At 39.9% G+C, this 22,637-nt stretch overlaps 1 protein-coding gene across 22 annotated transcripts in view; it reads right to left on the bottom strand.

Annotated features, from left to right (window-relative positions):
• Positions 1-7,080: 7,080 nt before the first annotated feature.
• The window catches only part of PAM (peptidylglycine alpha-amidating monooxygenase), a 277,044-nt gene continuing 261,487 nt past the window's right edge, over positions 7,081-22,637 (bottom strand). For 5 of the 22 annotated variants that reach the window (XM_034656561.1, XM_034656571.1, XM_034656560.1 and 2 more), the window contains 5 exons: positions 19,445-19,544; positions 17,136-17,189; positions 11,636-11,839; positions 8,764-8,820; positions 7,081-7,919 (listed from right to left, as the gene is read on the bottom strand). In XM_034656561.1, the coding sequence (XP_034512452.1) occupies positions 7,738-7,919; positions 8,764-8,820; positions 11,636-11,839; positions 17,136-17,189; positions 19,445-19,544 (597 nt within the window). In that variant the 3' untranslated portion in view covers positions 7,081-7,737. The remainder of the gene's footprint in view (positions 7,920-8,763; positions 8,821-11,635; positions 11,840-17,135; positions 17,190-19,444; positions 19,545-22,637) is intronic. The other 17 variants (XM_034656563.1, XM_034656576.1, XM_034656564.1 and 14 more) reach the window with 11 other exon arrangements.

Genomic DNA, 22,637 nt, shown 5'->3' with positions numbered 1-22,637 from the left:
GAACTAAAAACACCCAGCACTAAAAACTTTGGCGGTCAAAGGTCAACTGTAGCAATCTGGGGAGAGGTCTGGATTGGGCAGCTGGAGAGCAACAGCTCTTTGGACTGGTTTAGAAGATATATTCAACAGTGACATTATGTGGCAGCAAGAAGCAATTGCAGTGTGGACAGCTCAGGCTTGAACATGGCCCTGCTACATCTGCAAACCTACTGATTCCATGCTCCATGTCCTCCCTTTAGGATTTGGATTTTTCTGACCACTTCAGAGAAGGAAAGGAGAGGGAAGCCAATTATCAAAATGTTGATAGGGGCGCCTGGGTGGCACAGCGGTTAAGCATCTGCCTTCGGCTCAGGGCGTGATCCCGGCGTTATGGGATCGAGCCCCACATCAGGCTCCTCCACTATGAGCCTGCTTCTTCCTCTCTCACTCCCCCTGCTTGTGTTCCCTCTCTCACTGGCTGTCTCTATCTCTGTCGAATAAATAAATAAAATCTTTAAAAAAAAAAATGTTGATAGCTGGCTTTCTGTCAATAAGAAAGGTAAGGACCGAGCAATTAAATAGGATAATGAAAGGTATTTGACCATATTTGTGCCAAGAGTTTGGGGAATGTATCATATTAATTGTAAATAAAATGAGGGGATTATTTAATGTTCTTGAGTAGATACCACCAATATTTATTGGGGTAAGAGTAAGACTCAGTCATTTACAGAAGAGTGCCAGCTGATAAATGAAGACAAAATAATACAATTAGAAAATCATTATTTAAGAGCTCCCCCAAAATTATAGATTCAGGAAAAGATTATCAATGAATACAAAGACCACTGGGTAAAATTTTGTTAGGGAATAGGTATTTACATGGTCTTAAAAGTGTTTTCTCTCAGAAAACACTTTATATATATATTTGTTGGACATCATTTTATTTTTATTTTTTATTTTTTAAAAATATTTTATTTATTAGAGCATGAATGGGGGGGATGGCAAAGGGAGAGGGAGAAGCAGACTTCCTGCTGAGCAGGGGGCCTGATGCAGGGCTTGGTCCCAGTACCCTGAGATCATGACCTGAGCTGAAGGCAGATGCTTAACCGACTGAGCCACCCAGGTGCCCTGGACATCGTTTTACTTAAGTGATCAAATGTAGCGTCATCAATAATGGGGCAAACTGACATTGTGTGCCTCCTAATATGAGGCAGTGGGAGGGAGGCATCATCACAGTTATAAATCAATCATGAGGAAAAAGATGAAGTTATAGTGGGAGCCCTTGTGCAAAACGATTGGCCTGGACTATTGAAAGTGTTGATGTTTTGGAAGAAAAAGAATGGCTAAAGAATTCCTTTAAAGAGACAAAAGAGTTATAAGAAACAAATGCATCATATGGATATTAATTGGATCCTGGATCAAAAATAGAAATCTCCTTGGGGCGCCTGGGTGGCACAGCAGTTAAGCGTCTGCCTTCGGCTCAGGGCGTGATCCCGGCGTTATGGGATCGAGCCCCACATCAGGCTCCTCCACTATGAGCCTGCTTCTTCCTCTCCCATTCCCCCTGCTTGTGTTCCCTCTCTCGCTGGCTGTCTCTATCTCTAATAAATAAATTAAAAAAAAATAGAAATCTCCAAAGGGCATTTTAGGGACATCGGGGGTTCAAATATGGGCTACATATTGATCGATATTAAGGAATCCATGTTAAATTCTTTCGTGTAACAATGGTTTTGTGGTTATGTAGGAGAATGCCTAGTTCTTAGGTGATATGTATCGATATATTGAGGGTAAATGTTATGATGTCTTCAGCTTGTTCTCAAATGGTTCAGCAGAAGTAAATTAGTGTATGCATGCATGTGCACATGTGTGTGCACCTGTGAGAGAGAGAAAGTAAGTATGGCAAAATGTTAATCTCTGGTAAGTCTAAGTGAAGGGTATATGGGTATTCAATATGACCGTCTTCAGTATTGCTATAGCTTTGAAATTTTCAGAGGAAGAGCGGGACAAAAGAACATCATAATTTGTTTCAGAATGAATAGCATTGACTGAACATCCATGATTTATTTTTTTTTAAGTACGGCAACTATCTCTTTTATTGATTGGAAGCTACCTGTTTCTATTAACCTTAGATACGTAGAAATCATAGCATAAAATACAGCTGTTAGGTCTCAAATCATTGCTCTTGGTTTTTTGTATATTTCTGATTGTCATTATTATTGAGACAGGTCCAAACTGAACATTTCTTCTGGTATTCAGTATTGTTTGTGGGCATTTGAGACTATCTTCATTTATACACTGGTACAGACTTAATCACTCAGTGTCCCTTTTTAATGTAATAATTTAAACACGACACAAATAGCGATTTAAGTAAACCTCTGTAAAAAAAAATAACATTAGTGCCTATCTACTATGTTTTCTTACCAGAACCTACTCTTATTCAACTGGCAATAGTATCTGAAGTTTTCTTGGGTAAACAAATTCTCTATAAATCATCAGTGTGGTTACTATGGGATGTGACTCTGTCCTAGTTCTGTGTATCACACTTACCCTGCCTAGGGTGATTGGTTCTAAAGTACACAGGGATCAAATCAGGCCAGTTAGTCAATGTATTGGAACTCTTTAGAAAGGGAAGGTATTGGGCGCCTGGGTGGCTCAGTTGTTAAGCGTCTGCCTTTGGCTCAAGTCATGATCCCAGGGTGCTGGGATTCAGCTCCTTCATCGGGCTCCCTACTCAGTGGGAAGCCTGCTTCTCCCTCTCCCACTCCCCCTGCTGGTGTTCCCTCTCTTGCTGTGTCTCTCTCTGTCCAATAAATAAATAAAATCTTAAAAAAAAAAAAAAGAAAAGAAAAGAAAGAAAAGAAAAGAAAAAAGAAAAGAAGAAAAGAAAAGAAAAGAAAAGAAAAGAAAAGAAAAGAAAAGAAAAGAAAGGGAAGGGAAGGTATCTCCCTCAGAGTTAATGCTGGTAGGATTTAAACTCAGAGCTGCTGGTTGCCACCTTTATTACTACATGCGTAGGGAGTGTGCATGACAGTGAATCCTATATAGAAGAAAGACAAACTGAGGGATGAAGGGAGGCAAATTCCTGATAGCATCTTCTGAGTCACTGGATCTAGCCATGCCTGAGCTTTTCAGTTACGTGAATTAATAAATAATAATACTATATCTTGATAAATTATTAATTTTTGTTCATTTTCATTTATCATGATTAATTCTTAATAAGTAAGAATTGTTCTTAAAACTGTTTGAGTTGTGATTTATGACTAAAGAAGTTTGACTAATACAATGGTATATAATAAGACTAGTACTTGAAATTTCAGAACTTTCTCATTGTAATCCAGTGTTCTTTCCAAACTCAATATTGGCTAAGACTGGGCTGCACTACTGAATAAAACTACCTCCTTATTTGTAAGTTAGTTGTAAGAACCAGTGCATTTGTGCTGTTCCATCCATTTGCATGCTTACTTCAGTTCCTGGACAATATATATTTTTAAAGACATGGAGAATGGTGTAAGAAGAGAAGAAATAAATAGAGCATTCTCAAGTGACTGGTTTGTTCAGATTATGTATGTATGTAGGACAAAATGCATTTTTGCTCAGAAATGAAAAGGGTTCTCTCTTTTATTGTCAAATCTGCTTTTATAAACTCATCTATTTCATATTTTTTCTTCATATGTCTAACTTGAGCACTCTATTATCAAGTCTTTATTGGTAAACCCCTTCCCTATGATGGTACAGTTTGTACTCAGTTTTGGAGCACAAAAAATACTTGTTTCCTGTTTTGTACTTTTATAGTTTAGATGTATGATCGATATCTTTGTGCTTTGGTGTTTCAAAAATCTTAAGGCTATAAGGAGGAGTCACATTTATCATCAACAATGTATTCTCTAGAATGAATATACTCCCTTAGTTAAACCATGATGCAGGAAAAACACACCAAATATATCTGGTGGATTCTTGCCTTTAGGTGTGATTTAAAGGAAACTAAGACTAGCATAGTGGCCTGTGGAGGACATCACTTGTATTTTCTCTTTGGGATAATCAGTGTTAAGGGAACTGAAGGGAGAAGTTGCTGGTAGGTAAGTTCTGGCTGTGAAGACAATTTGCACCTGTGGTTTTTGTGATGTGGGTTTGAGGAAGTGGGGTCAATGACTTCGGGGCCTCTCACTCTATAGAGACCACATATTTGGGAAAATGGCTTTGTGTGCCTAATAATTGTTTTAAGGCTTAGCCACTCTCTGTAGGACTGTATTTCCTGGAGATGGTCCATAGAACACCTCGGTCCAAATCACCAGGGGTGCTTTTTAAAAATGCAGAGATCTGGGCCCCACCCAATGCAGTGAATCAGAAACTCTGGGAATGGGACCAAGAGTCAGCCCTCTTAAAATAAGTACCCACAGTTGATGCTTCTATTCACTGAAGTCTGAGAAGTATGCTAGAGGCAACATCAACTTTGACTTACATCAACTTTGAGCTACTAATAGATGACCGTCTGGGGAATAAGCCCGAAAACCAAGTCTATGGCTTCGTTTGTCATTTAGCTACTTAAATATTCAATTTATATAACATTTGAGTGAGAGTTTAAAGATGAATGGGAATTTTGAAAAACAATATGCTGATTTAATAAACTAAGAAGAAAGCTTAGAACAAAAGATTTTATGCATATGATAATTCAGGGCCAACTCAGTGAATGACAAAGCTTTTCTTTTATCTCCCCCAAATAATACTCTCTGGAAAATTTAATGCTAAAAAAAATCAAAGCCCAGCTGTTTCTCTTTGCCTTTTTAATAAGTCAATTATGCCTATTTTAATTATCCAACTTAAAACATTGAAAAATTAAGGCAGTCAGATCTTGTACTAATGATCAAACTACCCAGACCCCATTTTCTCCAGACATTTGTAAACCATAATTTATATGAAAATATAGCTATCCACTTGTAGTAAGTGGCAGAGTAGAACAGCCATTCTCAAAGACAGCAGTTTTTCAATGCTGGATGCACATTAGAATTACCTGGAGAAATTAAAAACACGATCTATACCAATATCCTCCTCTAAGTCAACTAAATCAGAATCTCCGGAAGGAGTGCTCATTTTCTTCTTAAATCCCCAGGTGATTCTACAGTGAAGCGAAGGATGGGATCCACTTCCTTCGGCGCTTCCCAGGCAGTGCAATCTCTAAGTGCCTCAGTGACTGAAGTTCAGCTAAGAACAATCATCAGTGGAGAGATTGCGTGAAGGCAATGCAGTTCATTCATTTCTAGTCTACCATCTTAAATTAAGCCAGGTTAGCATACTAGGACAGGATTGTAACACCCCAGCAGATTTTCTTTTTCCGAATCTTCTTTTTTATTATGCCATTTGCTTAGATCAGGCATAAAATGCCGCAGGCTATATTAAGGGACATATGTAAGAACAGGCCTGCAAAACGTATTTGTCTGCTGTATGGATATTGTTGGAGACTGTAATGACACATCTTGCCGCTGTCTTTCAGGAGGTACTTGGGAGCAGGTTTTTCTGGTCTTATAATTAGGAACTCTAAATGTTTAATGGACTCATGAATTATGTAACTAATCAAGTTTTATTTGATGAGCTGCTAGAAGGTTTAGAGCCAAATTCTCTCCCTGAGCAGGTGTCATAGGAATTAATTTTGTATTAATTTTTCCATTTTTATCTTTATTCTCCCTTTTTCTTTCTCACCTCCATATAATTTATCATTTTTATTTTTATTTTGCATCCATTAAGCCACTGTAAACTGTTTAGGAACAAGACTAGGTGTAGATAACATTTAAAAAAGTAGCTGGTTGGGGCGCCTGGGTAGCACAGTGGTTAAGCGTCTGCCTTCGGCTTAGGGCGTGATCCCGGCGTTATGGGATCGAGCCCCACATTGGGCTCTTCCGCTATGAGCCTGCTTCTTCCTCTCCCACTCCCCCTGCTTGTGTTCCCTCTCTCGCTGGCTGTCTCTATGTCTGTTGAATAAATAAATAAATAAATAAATAAATAAATAAATAAATAAATAAAAAAGTAGCTGGTGGAGCTAAGGATCAAATATTGCACCACAAAAGTGCAAGTCAACTAATTTCCTCAGTGTAAGCAAACTTGAACAGCATCAAAGCCAACCCATAAAACATGTATCTTGGGGTCCTAGACTAATTCCCATGTTGAAACAAAAATATGTAAGACACAGTGGACAGGCACATATACATCAGAAGCGTTGTCATTCTACATTTATATATTTATCGCTGATGTATCGAGAGGGGCATTAAGGAGGGGTCAAAATGTATTCCTCATTTGAGAAAGAAGCTCATAGGAATCAAAAAAAGGTGAAGTTTCTACCGGGGAGGATGCCCAAATTAAGCTTTAACAAGAAGGCGAATATATGGGAAGTGCAAATTTTTTCAATCAGATCATCTTTGGTGTCAATGATGAGGGGAAAAAAAAATCTGGTTAAGTTAGATTTTTAAAAATAACATAATTAGAAGACATTCTAATTAATGTACTTTTTTTTTTTTGCAAAACACTCTGCAGTGTTTTCATGATTAGTCAATTAATCTCTACTATGTCACTACTAAGATGGCTGAATTGCAAGTAGGCATTTTAAAGAAAGGGTTCTAGAGTCTGATTATTATACAAAGGGAAGTTGTCACGTTCTTACTAAATTGTATTGATGGATTATGATGGAAAAGATGTTATAAAGAAGATGAGTATTCCCATGAATTTGAGTGAAATTATTCTTTAAAAAGAAAACAATTAGTAGTAACCTACACTGAATGGACTTATTTGCATATGTAATTTGAGACACAGCTTTCCTCTTAGCTAGATCACCTTTTATTAAATTATTTACCTCCTGATTGATACACAGGCATAACCCCTCTTTGAATTTTAAAAGAGAGCCTGGTTTTACACATGTATGTAAAGTCTGATTGCTGGCTTTTAATTTATATCAGCTACATAACAAAATATGATCGTCATTTTAACACAGTACAACACATTTCTTTCTGTCGAAGACATTGAGTAGTTTTCACTATACGTGTGGTTTGTGTAATTATTACAAAAGTTGTATACAAAACCCTGCAAATATGCAAAAATTGCAAAATACACTCTGACAGCTAATGCTCTGAAAACACTTTATTACACAAATTACATTCAGATTCTGAAAATAGTGTTCTAACAGTGTAACCATCTAAAAATAAGACATCCCAAAAACACACCAACTGAAGGAGAAAATTAAAAAACGAATTTAAATAGAGACCTTTTTCTTTCCCTCGTTGCAATATAATGTTAGTGATTTTAAAAAAATAGAAGGAGATTTAGCAGCGTTGCCCTCATGTAGCACAAAGTTTCTCTTTACTGCCACAGGCTGAGAATGCTGAACAGGAAAGGCACCAAAGACAGACATCGGCAATGGAAGTGCTATTGGGAAAATACTGTGTTCAAGCAGAGAAGGGGGTTATTTACATCTACAGAAAAGTCTCGAAAATGCAAATGAGCAAACCTTCCATCATTAAATTAGTAGCGTGATGGAAGAGGAGGACCGTTTCTCTAGGCTATGTTCATATAAAGACAATGGCACTGTTATGAACTTTTAGGAAACTCCTCAACTAGAAACAGAAGCCAGCTAAATCAAAACAAAGGAAATAAAACGTGTACAGTCCCACATAGACTAGTACAGTTTACAATTAAATACGCAAAACTCTAAACGTGCTAAGGGGAAAGGAATCTGGCATTCTCGGAAAAATCTCCACAACCTACATTGAAGGCGGGTTTTCAGGAGGAAGGAAGCGAGGGTGCAGGCAGAGGCGCCGAGTACTCGTCTTCGGACTCGCTTCCATCATCCTCGTCTTTCTCTTGGTCACTCCCCTCGGTGCTAAGGCGGTCAAACCCTTTGCGGCTGTAGCCCTTCCGGCTCGCAAAGAAATTTCCGAGGTTTAAGCCTCCGCTGGCCTTTCCTGAAGAAAGCACACAATGACAGGGCACTGAGGTAAAGTTTGCACAAACGATTCTCCGTCTCCTGGTAAACTCTTACATGGTAAACACATTGGAAGTTGTAATGCGGAAGGGTAGATACTAGCAACAAACAAAACAGAACACGTGACAGATACTTATCCTACAGACTCAGAAAGACATTACTCCACACATTGATTAAAATAAATAAGAAAGGGGCGCCTGGGTGGTTCAGTCGGTTAAGCGTCTGCCTTCGGTTTGGGTCATGATCCCGGGGTTCCTGGGATCAAGCCCTGCATGGGGCTCTCTGCTTCTCCCTCCCTCTCCCTTTGTGCTCTCTCTCTCAAATAAATACACAAAATCTTTAAAAAAATAAAATACATAAGAAAAAAGTTCCCCAGGATTGTCCATGTGTTTCTGTAGGATTACTTCAGATTCATTTCTCAGCTCCTGCTTTTTCTGGGCTCTCTGGAACTGGCATCGCTCAAGGAGCTCTTCACTTCCATGACTCTATGAAAAGGTCATCTTCACTATGATAAGCACTGACAGGCCGACAGGAGTGACAGAAAATTTACTGAAGACAAATGAAGGCAGATAAAAGGCAGGGGGAGAGAATTAGATGATATAGAAAGGCAAAGCAGAAAAAAACTGAAACTGGGAAATCTGCCGCCAGAGCCACACACTTTGGTTTTAGTTGATGGCTTGTATTCTGCACTTCACGTTGCTGTGCTGCACACAAGGAGTTTAATTTTCCGAGAGAAAATAAAAAATAGCTCCTTGCTCTATAAAGGACATGAGCTTGTTGACTTTGAGCCAAATGTGAAGGATTCTGAAAGGTCACAGGCATACCTCTAAGTCTTCCGAGCACTCTTCCTGAACTTGACTCAAGTTTGTGTTCAGAATCTGCTAGAAAAAGACGGCACATTTCAAAATGAGTCCCAATCACCCTCCTCAACCATGGGTTCAACTTGCAATACAAAATCAGGAATTCATAAACCAATAAAAACAAGGCCTGGCTCTCGTCTGTGTGCAGTTCTAAGGGGGGGAAAAGGCAATATATTCTTGTGATGTATCTAAGGGCCAGAGCTGCGTTTGACTCCTGCTTGTGTCTCTTATAGGCTGTGCAATCTCAATAAATTGCTTCTCAGAGCCTCGGTTTTCTCCGCAAAGAACAGAGGGATCAATGACAATCCCCACATATCTGCAAGGTTCAGAACAGTCGTTATTTTGATTAGGACAAAATTAAATTACCAAGAATTTGTAATAATTTGGAAGCTCTGGTTATTATAATTTAGGAGTTTTTGTCTTACACTTTAGTCTTTCTATGAAGAACAGAACACTGTTCTGCTTGAGAAAGCTTTGGGTCCACGTAGATCATTTCTTGTTTGTATAAGACTTCACTGAAGGCAAGGACCTACAACACTGCGTATTTTCAGTCATAAAGGTGAAATGGCACTGCCCAGCTCCATGAAGGATGGACTTTCTTTTTTTATGGGGAGGCAGGACTCCCAGTGGACTCTCTTTCTCCCTTTGCTATGTCTCTGCACTTCTTGTCCTGGCTTCCCTTCAGGGCAACTCCCTTCGGGGCTATGGTCACGGGAGTAAGGCTTGGGGTTCTCCTATGAAGTTTCTAGCCAGGAGTGGAGGCAGCATCATGAAAAAAGCTAGCAGGCAGACGACAGAGGACACATAGAAGAGTGGGTGTGGGGAGAAATAGGCAGGAAAGGAAGAATCTGCTAAGACTGTCAGAAGGCCAACAAATCAGGCTGTAAATTCAATAAGGATGCAGGACAGCCCTTACTGGGCTTTGCATCCCCCGTGCCTCGCATGGTGTCCGCTGTGCAGATGACACACAGTAAGTATGTGCTGAATCAATATGGAAGGTCTTTGATGAGGGTTACTGAAAATTCTCATGGACTGGACAAAATCTATCCTGCACAAATACTGAAAAAGGGTGAGAGGTGACCTACTTTTAAAGTAAATGTATTAGATGGAACCATATGAAACTGCAATTTTTCTAAATAAAACATGATTGAGTAATGGTGATTTCATCTGGTGCGACCTAGGTCTCTGCCTTCCCCGCACCCTCCCGTGCGCTCGGTATTCTGTAAGAGTGCTACGTCCCACGTGCTTTAACAGCAAACCGGGGAGACCAAACCTCCCTGATTCCCCAGCCACTCCTTCCAGTGCCGGTGGACTGCCGACAGGCCTGCTGCCTGCCCCCGGCCCCGTGTGTTCCTGATGTATTTGTCACTGCGCTTACCACCCTCTCTTGTTACCTTTATATGTCATCTCGTTTACTACGTGTCATCTTTTCTGTGAGCTCCACTTGTTTATTCAGTCATTTTTCCAACAACTATTTATCAAACCCCTAGTGCCGGGAACTGTTATTGTGCTGAGGACGCATCAGTAAACAAGCAAACATGTAAGAGTCTTGCTGTTGGCAGCTTCCATCTAACTCCATGAAGACAGTGGCTGTGTTAATCTTTGCCCCTGCTCACCGCAACAGGGCTCAAAAGTTCTTTTTTGAAGAATTAACTGTATTTTTTTGCAGAGCTTTATTGATTGCAGATGAAAAGCAAACCAGTCCTAGAAAAATTCCCTTTCACAACTTATTAAATGGAATCCTCTGTTTTTTTCTTTCTGTGTCCTTTTCTGTGTCAGGGCTTTGCCATGGGCACTGAATCCCTGCCACGGTTGCCTTGGCCTGAAATAGAATCAGATGCTATTTCTTAATCAAATGCTGCCTCCCACCCTGGCCCATGGATTCCTTCCCGGACATAGCTGTAGAGTCTTGCCTGAGGACCTGGGGACCCAGCCAAGGGACTGCTCCTGAGAGGTGGGAATTGAGGGTTGGATTATTTCTTTGTCTATTTGAATGTCTTGGAAAGAATTCAGCTCCTGGGTCCTATACAATGATGATGATTTAATAAAATACCGTCTCCAGTACTGGACCCTGCCTTTTTGGTAAAGGAAGGCTGATGGCCTAAGTCGTGACTATTTAAAAACTACCAAAGGATCTATTAGAGAAATAGCTGGTTTCCTGAGAAAGTTGAGGTTTAAGACAAGTATCCTCTATGACTTCTCAGGACTTTTAAAACTTTTTTTACCAATGACTATTCCTCAGAGTCTTTGCTGGCATTAACTGAGCACTAACTATGTGACAGGTACTGTGATAAATGTTTTGTTTATTATTTCATTTAATCCTCACACAACCTCGTGACTATTTTATCCCCACTTTATAGATGAGGAAACTGTGGCTTGGGGAGATTAAGTAACTTGCCCAAGGTCATGTAGCTAGGAGCTAAAGCCAGACTGGGGGCGGGGGGCGGGATGTAACTTCCAAATAACTGACCCAGGTATTTTGAAGAGTGGGCCTGTTTCTAACATCAAACATCTCCTCTTTCCTGACCCTAATTTAGACAGACTGCTACTTATCTACAGTTTCATATGGAGACATTAACTGGGCTTACATCAATTGCTAAAAGACAGTATTAAAGGTTATATTTTAATCTAACTACCCCAATTTCTGAGGCTTCAGATATTGTTCTACTGTGATACTAACTATAGACAATATATGGAACATACATAATAACACCAAAAAAGGCAGAGAGCACTTAAAAAAAAAAAACACTGAAAAAAATCATGACAAAACGTTGAGGATAATCAGGCCAAACACTTTCAAAGGTAGGTTCCAGTTCAAGGGGCTCGTTTTACTTGCCTCCAAAGGCCTTTGATTTTTTCCACCGAATATATAAGGCAATGGCCAGCAGGACAACCACCGGAATAACCAGGAGGGTTGTAATGAGAACAATGGGCACTCCCAAGCCCGGCTCTTTGATCAGTTTCTGTTTCTCTTGCATCTTCTGCAACTCTGTGGAGGCGGGTTTGTTCTCCATTTTGGTTTCAACAACTGCCTCGGATTCTTCAGGGAAAGAAGAGTTCACAATATTCAACTGACTCGAAGATCCCCAAACCCTCCCGCCCACCCCTACCCAGGCAAATCAACAACTGCTCGTAAAGAACTTGTTGAGGTCAGTGCATGTGGGGTTCACATTTCAATATCTGAAGCTACCAAGCTACCAAGCTACGATAACTGTTGTGATTAGTACTTTCCACCCAGTGGTTTTGTACCTTTAAATTGGTTTTCTTTGATTCTGCCCTTTACTCCCTCTTGAGCTATAATTCCATAAAAAAGATATCCTCCTTTTGCATTTTTTTCAAAGTTAAAATGAACAGGCAGCATAGTGCAGGGCAAAGAACTGGTGTGCATACTGGAGTCAAATGAATCGGGGCTGAAGTCCCAGTTCTCCTACAGAACTAGCTGTGTAACTTTGGGCAAGTTACTTAAACGGTCTGGGCCTTAGTAACCTCATCTGTAGAACGGTGATGGTAAAAAAGACACCTCCTTCAAAAACTGCTGAGTGTGTTTATCATAGAGAAGGTGTGTAATGAGTACATTTCCTTGAATCTTTAGTTTTTGAATCTTGTTACTGTGTTACTGTTCAATGAGTTATTGGTACCTCACAGGCATCGTTGCACACATTAATTCTAGGATTACAAACTGGAAACAGAACCTCTTCAGGTTCTTTTATACAGTTCCCAGCAAGCCATGAGGGTACACAGAGGCACTGTATATCATATTGTTGTTGATGAAAATACCTTATAGAACAATTCTCTGATATTGACCAGTATTGGGCAGATATTAGGCTTTTTGGGAACTGACACAATGAAACCATATAAGCTGCTTCACGGATTTTTGTAACTACTGACTTGAAAATGAGATGGAGCCTTGTGACGTTCTTGCCCTCCAGAAGCACATACGTGTACTCGTACAAAAACCCTAGTGTGCAAAGGCTAGGAGTTACAACCACATATTTGCCAAAAGGCTTACCGGGTTTCTGGGACTTCAGTTTTTTGGTGCGCCCTTCTACCTTATGATACAGAGTGTATCACGTGGCCTCAGGGAAATTTTGACCAAATGGCAGAAATAGGTGGTTTAACACTATCAGGAAAATCTTTGGTTAATGTTTAATAGGTATAGGCACAGCTTAGTAGCTTGCTGGACATTTCCCCAAGGAAGCATTTCTCACAATAAACACAATTTGTGATGCACACAACTGGCAGGTCCCAGTTTTTTGCTTCCATGTTCCGAGCCAGCTTCCTTCGATTCTATCTCCAGAGCACTGGCAATATTCTGTTTTAGGCAATATTCTCATTTAATCATCACACCAAGCCTATGAGTAGGCACTCTCACCACTTTACAGATGGCCGCATAGTCCGCATTTCCTTCCCTGTACTATGGCTAAGGCGAGACCATAATTTCTCCTCTTTGTCCAGTGGAGTGGCTCTTGAAACTCCAGCAGGAAAGAAGGAAAGGAATTGGCTCGTACATTTAGATGTTTCAAATTCAGCCTGTCTAGATCTGTTTTCAAGAGGAGCATAAGTATGATTCTCACTCTCCCTGCCCACTAACTGTTGTGTCTTTTTCTTCGTGTCTGTGGAAGAGATATGCAAATTGTTCTGTTTTATTTAAGTTCTTTCTATATTTTTATAGGAAAATAACAATAAATAGAGGATAGGATTCAAAAATATACCAAAGAGGTAGATTGGTAATCAAGAACTTGTTGCCTGGAAAGGATTTGTTTCTATATGAAGGTGACTATAACTGGAGTAATTGCATAGCATTTTCTGTCATTAGTGGTTTACCTACACCAAAGACAATGGCTGTACCAGCTCATCTCCAGTTTCCTTTATAAGGCAGAGCTAGGATTGGGCTCCAGTAAAAGGAAACAAGAACTGGGAAGTAGGTGACAGACTAACGGAATCAGTTTAGCATTCGCAGAGAGTGTGCTGAAAATGAGGTAACGAACTTGCTCAGGTACACACTCTGCACTTTAGGAATTCTTGATTTCCACACTCCTTCTGGTTCTCTGAGTGTCATCTACTAAAAATACTTGAACATTCTCACTTTTGGAACCCACTGAAGTATGCTTAGATTTTTAAAAGACACTCTACATTTTAAAGAAAGAGGGTAAAAATTTAAATTTCCCATCTAAAAAAAAGAAAGCAATATTGTTCTTTCTCAGGAACCTTTAAAAGTGGAGTAAAAAGTCTGAAAAATAGTTATGATTTAAGATCCTAGGAATTTCATTCAAAGCATTAATAATTCAAAATTCTTCCACTTTTTATTCTAAATTCCTTAATTAAAAATTCTTTAATTAAAAATTAAATTCTTTAATTTGTAGCATCCCTGATGAAGGGACAGTGAAGACGCTCTACCACTGGCTAGAACCTGGGGCTTCTGGAAGGTACAGGGTGCCTCATATGACATTTTCTATCACATAAGATGCCAGATGTATTCCATTGAAAACAGAAATGTCTTCAAACAAGCTCTTCTGGCATCCTTGTAGATACTTGGAAATAAATACAATTTTGAAAAGCTGATGTATAGGACGTTTTTTCCCTTCTTTAAGCACTGAGTTTAGAAAGGGAAGCTAGGTGCATTCTTGTGTGAGCTCACACATAGAAGCATGTGCGTGTTTCTTTCTGAAAGAAGGGGAGAAGGGGAGAAGTCCAGAGGCGGATTGAATTGGAATAAGTCAGACAGTAAAGGAGAGACATTCTTAATACAGGAGCTCAGCAATTAATACCCAGTTCATTACAGAGAGAACTGAAGGCTGAAGGTTTCAGATGGCGTACTAGCAAGGAACAAGAAAAGTGCATATAGCACCAATGAGATTAGTTTCTTCCTCCCTCCCTCCTTTCCCTCCTTCCTTCCTTCTTTTCTCCTTCCCTTCTTTTCCTTCCTTCCCTCCCTCCCTCCCTCTTTCCATCCTTCCTTGCTTCCTTCCTTCTTTTTTTTCTTTAATGCAATGTGCTTCCCTTATAATGTGTTGTTCTGTATAAGGCCTAAGATACTAACTGCACTAGATAGTTTCTTTTTATTTTATTGAGACTGATTCATCATCATCATCTTTTATTTTGGGGAGGGAGGAGTGAAGGCTATGATTTTGGTAGGACATTGGCATACCTGTTTTTTCCCTAGCAACTTTATTTGAAAACCCCTTTCCTAAGTTTCTGATCATCACAGGTTCTCTTATCCCTGCAACTCCCTGTGAACACAACACTGGTTCCAAAACACCGTTAGTATTCAGCAGCTATGTGACCGTTCAGAGTGGGGGCAAGTGTCATCAGAGGTTATATGAAGTTGGAAATTTATAAGGCTGCTAAATCTGGGATGTCTCTCCCTCTCTTTTGTAAGAAGTGGTTTAAATTAAGCTTCCAGATTTTGATAAAAGACAAGTTTTTGGAGACTCAGGATGATTTACATTCCCTTCTGTAATAAGAAAATAATCTTAAAAAAAGAAAGATTTAACGAGAGTCATATGGGCTCAAAGAGGACTAGAACAAAGTTCATTTGCATCTTATCAAAAAAGGACCGTCATGACAAGATATTTCAGTAACATCTACTATTCTGCGTTCTGTGTTCTGCCACAAGCCTGGGAGGTTTTCTGACCAAATGCAGTCAGTGATGTGCACTGAGGAAAGAGGAAATGGCCTGGGGAGAGCCTTGTTCATCCTTCACTGGCCAGGCAAGAAGAGATCAGTGTGGTTGAGCTGTTCTCAACAAGTCAAGCAGTATAATGTCAGATTTCTTTGGTGGGATTTATTTAAACAGAAATGATTTGAGGCCACTTTGAAATCCCAGAGATTTCAGAGTAAACGTCAACCATCCCCAACCTGTAGCTCTTGGCAGAATTTATGGGAAGTGAATTGGTGGTATTCATCTCTCCTCAGCAGCATACGAACAGCAGCGTACCATTGGCGAAGAGCACAGGCTTCAGTGCCAAACACACTGCGGTTTAAAGCTGGCTCTGCCACTTCCTATCTTAGCAGTAATTCTAATCTTCAATTTCCTCATATGTAAAATGGGGATAATAGCAATTATCACGTGGTTGGTGTAAGGAATTAACTTAGTATTTTTGTACAGCTCACTGTTTGTGCTCCACAGTGATAGCTATTACTACGAACAATAGCTTTATTCTAGAGCAAACAACTCACCAATAATTCTCTATGTAACAATCACAGGAAAATAAAGGATCAGGAACCTTTTGATATGGGTGTGGTATGAATGCCACTCAGTAGAGTCACATGGGTTGAATCTCTACAAATGCCAAACAATTGCTATTTATTTATTTCATAATATTATCTTACCCCTTTCAACCTTAAGCCGGCTATATTCTCTTATCTGCCTACGTAAAATCCCTAAACTCCCTCTTGGTTCTTGCTTCTCTGCATCTCTTTCCACCTGCTTTCACGAGAAAGGAGAACACGGAAGCCTACGGTTAGGTCTGAATATCGAGGTGAATCGTTTGTAAAGAAACGAATAATGGAACCACTTTGCTACTGAAACATTAAGAGCACCTTTAGTGAGTTCTTAATTTCCCGTGACCATGTCAAAACCCTGCAGACACTAGAACATGTACAAATATAAACTGATCCTAGGAAAGGGAGAAAACTAATTCGGCTGGGATTCCTACTAAAACCAGTGGTTGCTTACCAGGAGCTAAATTCCCTTTCCCATTCCCGATAGTATATACTAAAGCTATACTTATCCGTATATATGCATATGTATGTATGTGTGCGCACACACACACACACACACACACACACACACACATGCTCCTTACAGGTTATAAGTCTCCTGAAGTCAGGCACAGTTTCATTTCCCTTAAACCCGTTCTAGTGCCTTATATTTAGACGGCCCTCAGTAAATGTTGGGGCAAATGGTGCTAAGATTGGAGCTTAGGGAGCCGCTCATCTTTTCAGGCCCCTATCACAGTGTCTTACTCACTTAGACTAGAGCCCATTAAGGAAGGCCTTTTCCAGTATACTGGATGGTATTTTTCCGCTTGCCTGAGGTTAACATACTTCTAAAAGTGACTGCTGACTTTTTTTCTCCCTGAATGTCTCTGGCCCCCTTGTTACAGAATCACTTTCGATCACCTGAAATCAGTGAATCTGAGCCCATTATTACCCCTCCAGTTAACCAGAGAAAACAGTGGCAACATGCAGGTTTAAGGGCTCAGTACATAGTGGAAGTTATGGATAATTTACCAGATTATATATTTTTAGTCTGATCATTTTTTAAGTGCAATCAAGAGCCATAAAAGAATTCAGCACAAATAGCTTGGGTTTCAGAGTCATAAGAGACCAACCTTTGGTTTCCTGGACCTCAATGCCGGCCTTTTTAACTGATCGATGTTCCATTTCTATAAGCAAAGGAAAAAGAAAATCAGAATCTCCCAAAAAAGCTTGAAAACTTAAATTTTGACATTAATTTTACCCAGTGGAAAATATTTCCTTAATTCATCAAATGCATTATTATATTACAAAGGAGTTTAAGACAAACCACTAATTAGGTGCCAGGCGCATGAATCCTGGATAAAATCTCCTAGTGAAAGCTGAAATACTTCTAAACTCTTCATACTTAAAATGAGACTTTCCTTGTGGAGTTCCTAATATTGTATTATTTCTGAAATATCAAGTGGTTCTGTTTTCAGGTGGACATCTAGACCGATTACTAATTCTGCCATGTTTTTTTTTTTTTTTAAAGATTTTTATTTATTTGACAGAGATAGAGACAGTGAGAGAGGGAACACAAGCAGGGGCAGTGGGAGAGGAAGAAGCAGGTTCCCAGCAGAGGAGCCTGATGTGGGGCTCCGATCCCATAACGCCAGGATCACGCCCTGAGCCGAAGGCAGACGCTTAACCGCTGTGCCACCCAGGCGCCCCATAATTCTGCCATGTTTGATCACCAGTCTTCTAGCTCACATAAATAGTCAAAAATTTGACTAGCTAAATACTAGAATGCAAGGACATGAGACACTTGTGTAGCCTCCGATGGCTGTCTTAACTGTTCCAGAAGTACTAGTTTTGAGATTTATTAGTCTGGTGCATTCTGGACTCCACAGAGGGTTCCTCTCTTTCAAAGCTGAACGCTAAACTGCAGGTTCTCAACTTGGGAAGTCTTTCCAAAATACACATAGTATCACCCCCTTCTTTCTACAGATCTCCAGTGAGGTCTGGCCATGTGTGTTAACGAAGCCCTCCCCAGGGGACTTGGATATGCATCTCTGTTGAGTGCAGGCCAGGAGGGTGGTATCAAGAGCCTTAGACCAAAATCTTAATGAGTTTAAGTATCATATTGCTATCTACAAAGTGAAGGTGTGGTCTAGATTTCTGAGGTCTTTTCTAGCTTGAGAGGTATTTATTCATTTTTTAATTCTGAAAAGCCTGGGCTTAGTCTTGGAATTGGGAATTACCCATCTCTCTTTGCCTTCCTGTTTGCCTATTACCCTCTTTGAGGAGGTAGGTCGTGGGAGGCTACACTTGCAAGGGGAATGGGAAGCTATTGCTGGAGTAGAACAGGCCACGCGCACCTCTGTGCACTTAACCTGAACTGAGTCCTTATTACAAAATGGCAAAAGCTACTCAAAGGACAATTCTGAAGATTGCAGTTACCAAATTTACTTGGGCTCCAAGATCTGTATTGTATCTGATTAAAGTTTTTGGACTCCTGATTTTACTTTTCTGTGTTATAACTTACATTTTTTCTTCACTGTAATTTTTACTTTTCCTTATTATAATTAGCATTTATCTCCATCAATTCCAAATATCCGTATTATTTCTCTAAGATTGCCTGTTGCAGCTCCTGATACCTCAAATTTACCATTCCTTTCCTTTACTCCATCTTCTCCTATGGTTTGGACCCTGCCATATTTTAAAAGCATCTCTGGACTTTGGGTTTTGTGGCCTGTTAAGCATTTATTACGGTGGAATCTAGAAAGCTTATGTTTCTTAGTATGATATCAGAGGTTAGGTTAGTATACTTCTCAAGAATTAGAAAGAATGTCCAAATTGCAATTAGAAAATTTCCAAACTAGCTGGCTTGGTCCCAACAGAGAAGCTCTTCTGTCCCCAGACATATTTTTGAATTACATGAAATAACAGTTTGGTGTTTTGAACAAGCTGCAGTCTAAAGGGAAAACGCAGAGTGCTTCCTGCTTGGGGTAATGCGTGTCTGACACCGAGGCTGGCACTCCTCGATGCTCAGCAGCTACTGAGAGCTGAAGAGCCACAGGGGAAGTGATACCAGCGTGGAAGCCAGTCAGCCCCTCTGCTTTGCCAAAGCCATCATCGCCCTCTGGAACTAAGCTGGAATTAACACTGGCTTTCAATGTAACAGACATTACTCCAGGCGTCAAGAATTTCCTGTGGAGTATCTGTGGAAACAAGGGGATAACCGCCAGGGAAAAAAAAAAAAAAAAAAGCTGTTTCTCTCTACTTTTTAAAAATTAATTTAATCCCTGAAATGAAACCGAACAGGTCTTTTAACAACTGCCAATTATATTTTGATTTCCCACTCCTATCAGTAAAAAGAGAAGGAAATGCAAATATTGTTTTCACATGCTTTTAGGCAATAAAGCTGAGGGAAGATACGGACAGGAATATGTCAACACCATACTTTCAGTCAAGGTGAACTTCCAGACGGTGTTGGTGTGAGCATCTCCAACGTACACGGTCCCGTCTCCAGACGCAGCAATATCGTGAGGCATGTCAAAGTGCTGCCGAAAAAAGAAGCACACACGAGGGGGGTGAGCCTTTCCTTGAATTCTTCAGGAAAAGGCAGGAAAACAAAGCAAAACCCACAACAAAACGATAAGCCTATTAATCAATCAAACTAGAATTCCACCCGAGCAGCTCTAGGCCAGAGGAGGCATGCACTCACTCACGGGGCACCTGCTCTACGACACATGATGTATCCACTGGAAAATGTGCAGGGACCCTCACCACTGACGGTCAAGTCTTTTAAAAGTGAACATTTAGAAGATTATTGTTTTACAGTTTTGTTTACTCGGTGTTCCATTATCTACCTATTTATTTATATTTTTGCCTTCCTGTTTCTTTTTTCTTTTAATCACTATCACATTTGCCTGTTTTAATCTACACAAGTAAAAAAAAAAGACCGAGTATTAATTTTTGTTATTATTCCCATCAAGCTATCATATGCCTCCTGAAAAACTATTTATATGTTTCTGATAAGAAGAGTCATTTCAAAGATTCAGGGCATTCAGACTATTTCTGAAGCACATATCAGGAGACATGCAGCAGCAAGGGGATTGTTTTCTCTGAAGCCAGTGCTTGCAATATTTTCAGTCAGCAAAGGAAACAAATTGAGTGTTATCTCCAAGTATGTCCTGAGCTTGCTTGCTTTTTTTTTTTTTTACCTACTTTAGATATTCAGTGTTTCAATGTCTTTCTTCCTGACCTATTTCCATTTCAAATCACTGCCATCTCAGTCATAAGGACACAAGAGATAGGGGAGCACTTTCTGTGGGGGAGCACTCTGTGTCTTTCTCGAGGCCACCAAACGAGTTCCTGGAAGAGCAGCCTTAAAATGTTGTGCTGCTGCCATTTCTGTCTGGCGACTGAAGGTTTCAAAGGTGCCACGTGGCCACCAGTTGGCAGGACACTCTTGAAGCTAATAGGCCTGTCTGAATATACGGATCTCAAAAATATGACCAGTGCGTATGAACAGGAGCACATCCCGACTCTGGTCTTATCAGGTGGCATCTGCCCACTTCGATCTGCTGAGTACAATGGGCACCAATGAGCCTAACGACAGTTCTTAGCTCACTTGAGGCGGGGCAGAATACACGCCGTGGAGATACTGTTATACTTTGAAAGTCATCAACAGTTTATCACGTTGAAAAGAAAAATGAGACAGCCATGCCAACGAGGCTCATCCCTTTGTACTATCAAATGAGCTGTGACAAATGTGCATGAGAAGAACAGAAAGCCAGAAATCAAAATGTTGCCTTGTTGATCTCACAAGCCAGTCATTAAATGCTCATCTTTATTTTGGGTTCAGCTAATATGTGGCAACAGGCTTGCAAATTACAGGCAGTTCCTCTTCTGTACCAAAATATGTTCTTAGGAACCGCTTTGCAAAACATATGGTTGTAAAGTGCTCCATATTTTCTGATAGGAAAAATAATATAACAGAACAAAGGTGAGGGGAAAATGTGTGAACTATTCACTGGCTAAATGTGTGAACTATTTTGCTTTAAATAAATCACAATATGTCATCAATTCAAGGCTACAATAGCAATAAACCTCTATCTGTGGTTCTCAAATGGATCCCGGGAGCCAAGGGTTCTGTTGGAAATACTCTGTGGCCACTAGGGGGCTCAGGAGAAGGATAGCGGATAGGACTTTGGGACCTCGTTCCTACTACAATCAGAAGCATTCAACTGTAATCTTTTTAATGAACTGCTCTACTCCTTTGTGTCATTTGAAACAGAAAATCACCTTGTAAGCTTTAGGATTAAGCGTGAGGATCTCAGAGTTGAGTGAATTTAAAGATCTTCCAATCCAGGCTTTGTGAACTCTACGGAGGTTTCTTCTCTCTCCTGTGGAGGTACCCCTCCCTAACAAAGTCAAACTGACGAGAGAAAGAGTGACAGCATCCTCCTGGGGCATCTGGTGACACAGCCCAGGGCAATCCGCTCTCAAAATCTTATATTTTGTCTTAAAAATTCATAAGGGATTTGTGTTCTCAGTATCATAATTTTGTTTGTTTTAACACCAAATAACGTTTAAACTTAACATTAAGTCAAATAGTTCTCCAAGACGTTGCACCAAGTTATGTTGTAGTTCAGTGTGTCCCTTGATATACCAGTGTGCGCCTCAGGGGATTAAAAGGTTAAACACATTTTAGGGTCTAAAGACTTGCATATGAGATCCAGGTGTGCTGCTTAACTCTTGGATAAATAATTTCACTTATGTGACACTTTGAGCTCGAATACTGTCAAACCTTTTAAATTTTAATCTCCATTGTTAAGGCTGGAGAAACAACATAAATCTGGGCTTACTGTTTTTTTCTTTTCTTTTTGGTATGGAGTGGCAGGGATCGTTCCCTTCCATACGAGCGGCCTTGCAAAAGAAAGAAGACCAAAAAAATAAAAGTAAAATAAAATAAAAAAAATCATAATAAATGCCAGCCTGAAGGATGTGTATACAAGCAGATGTTAGGAACCACAGTCTTTCTTGTGATTCTGGGGAGAAGAAAGTGGGAGGTAACTATGTATCTTTTGCCCTCATACCTTTTTGATACCATTTGAGAGAACCATCCTCTTTATTTTCCCTCAGCCTCCCTGCATAGACATAATAATGGAGCTCATACGTTCAGGCACAAACTTTTCTGAAGAATGTAACAGAGGAGGGAGAACCGAAGTACACAAGGAGGTAAGTGGTAGACAGGCACACACAGAGGTGCAGACACATCATGTAAAACTTGACTTTTGATCTGAAGGAAGAATCTCTTCTTACATAGGAGTCAATACACCACATGATTTCCTTCACCCCAATTTAATCTTTGTGATGATAATGTAACTAAATGGCAATTCTGAGAGATTCATAAACTGATTTTCGTTTACTGAGTCAACACAGAATAAATTTCTATATTTTGGTGTAATAACAAGTCTTGTTTATTGAAAGGAAAAGCAAATTTCACCTTAGAGTTAGGCTCTCTTTTTTAAGTTTGCTGTACTGACTTACATATTGTGATTTATTCATTGTTGGATGTCTGGTGAATGCTAATGTTTAGGCATAAGGCTTTCTGAGGTTTTCATTCATGGCTGTTCATTACAGAATAG

This window comes from Ailuropoda melanoleuca, chromosome 3 (assembly GCF_002007445.2).
Source record: "Ailuropoda melanoleuca isolate Jingjing chromosome 3, ASM200744v2, whole genome shotgun sequence".
NCBI lineage: Eukaryota > Metazoa > Chordata > Mammalia > Carnivora > Ursidae > Ailuropoda > Ailuropoda melanoleuca.
The sequence above is the reverse complement of the archived record's forward strand: the minus strand, read 5'-3'. Positions and strand labels throughout refer to the sequence as shown.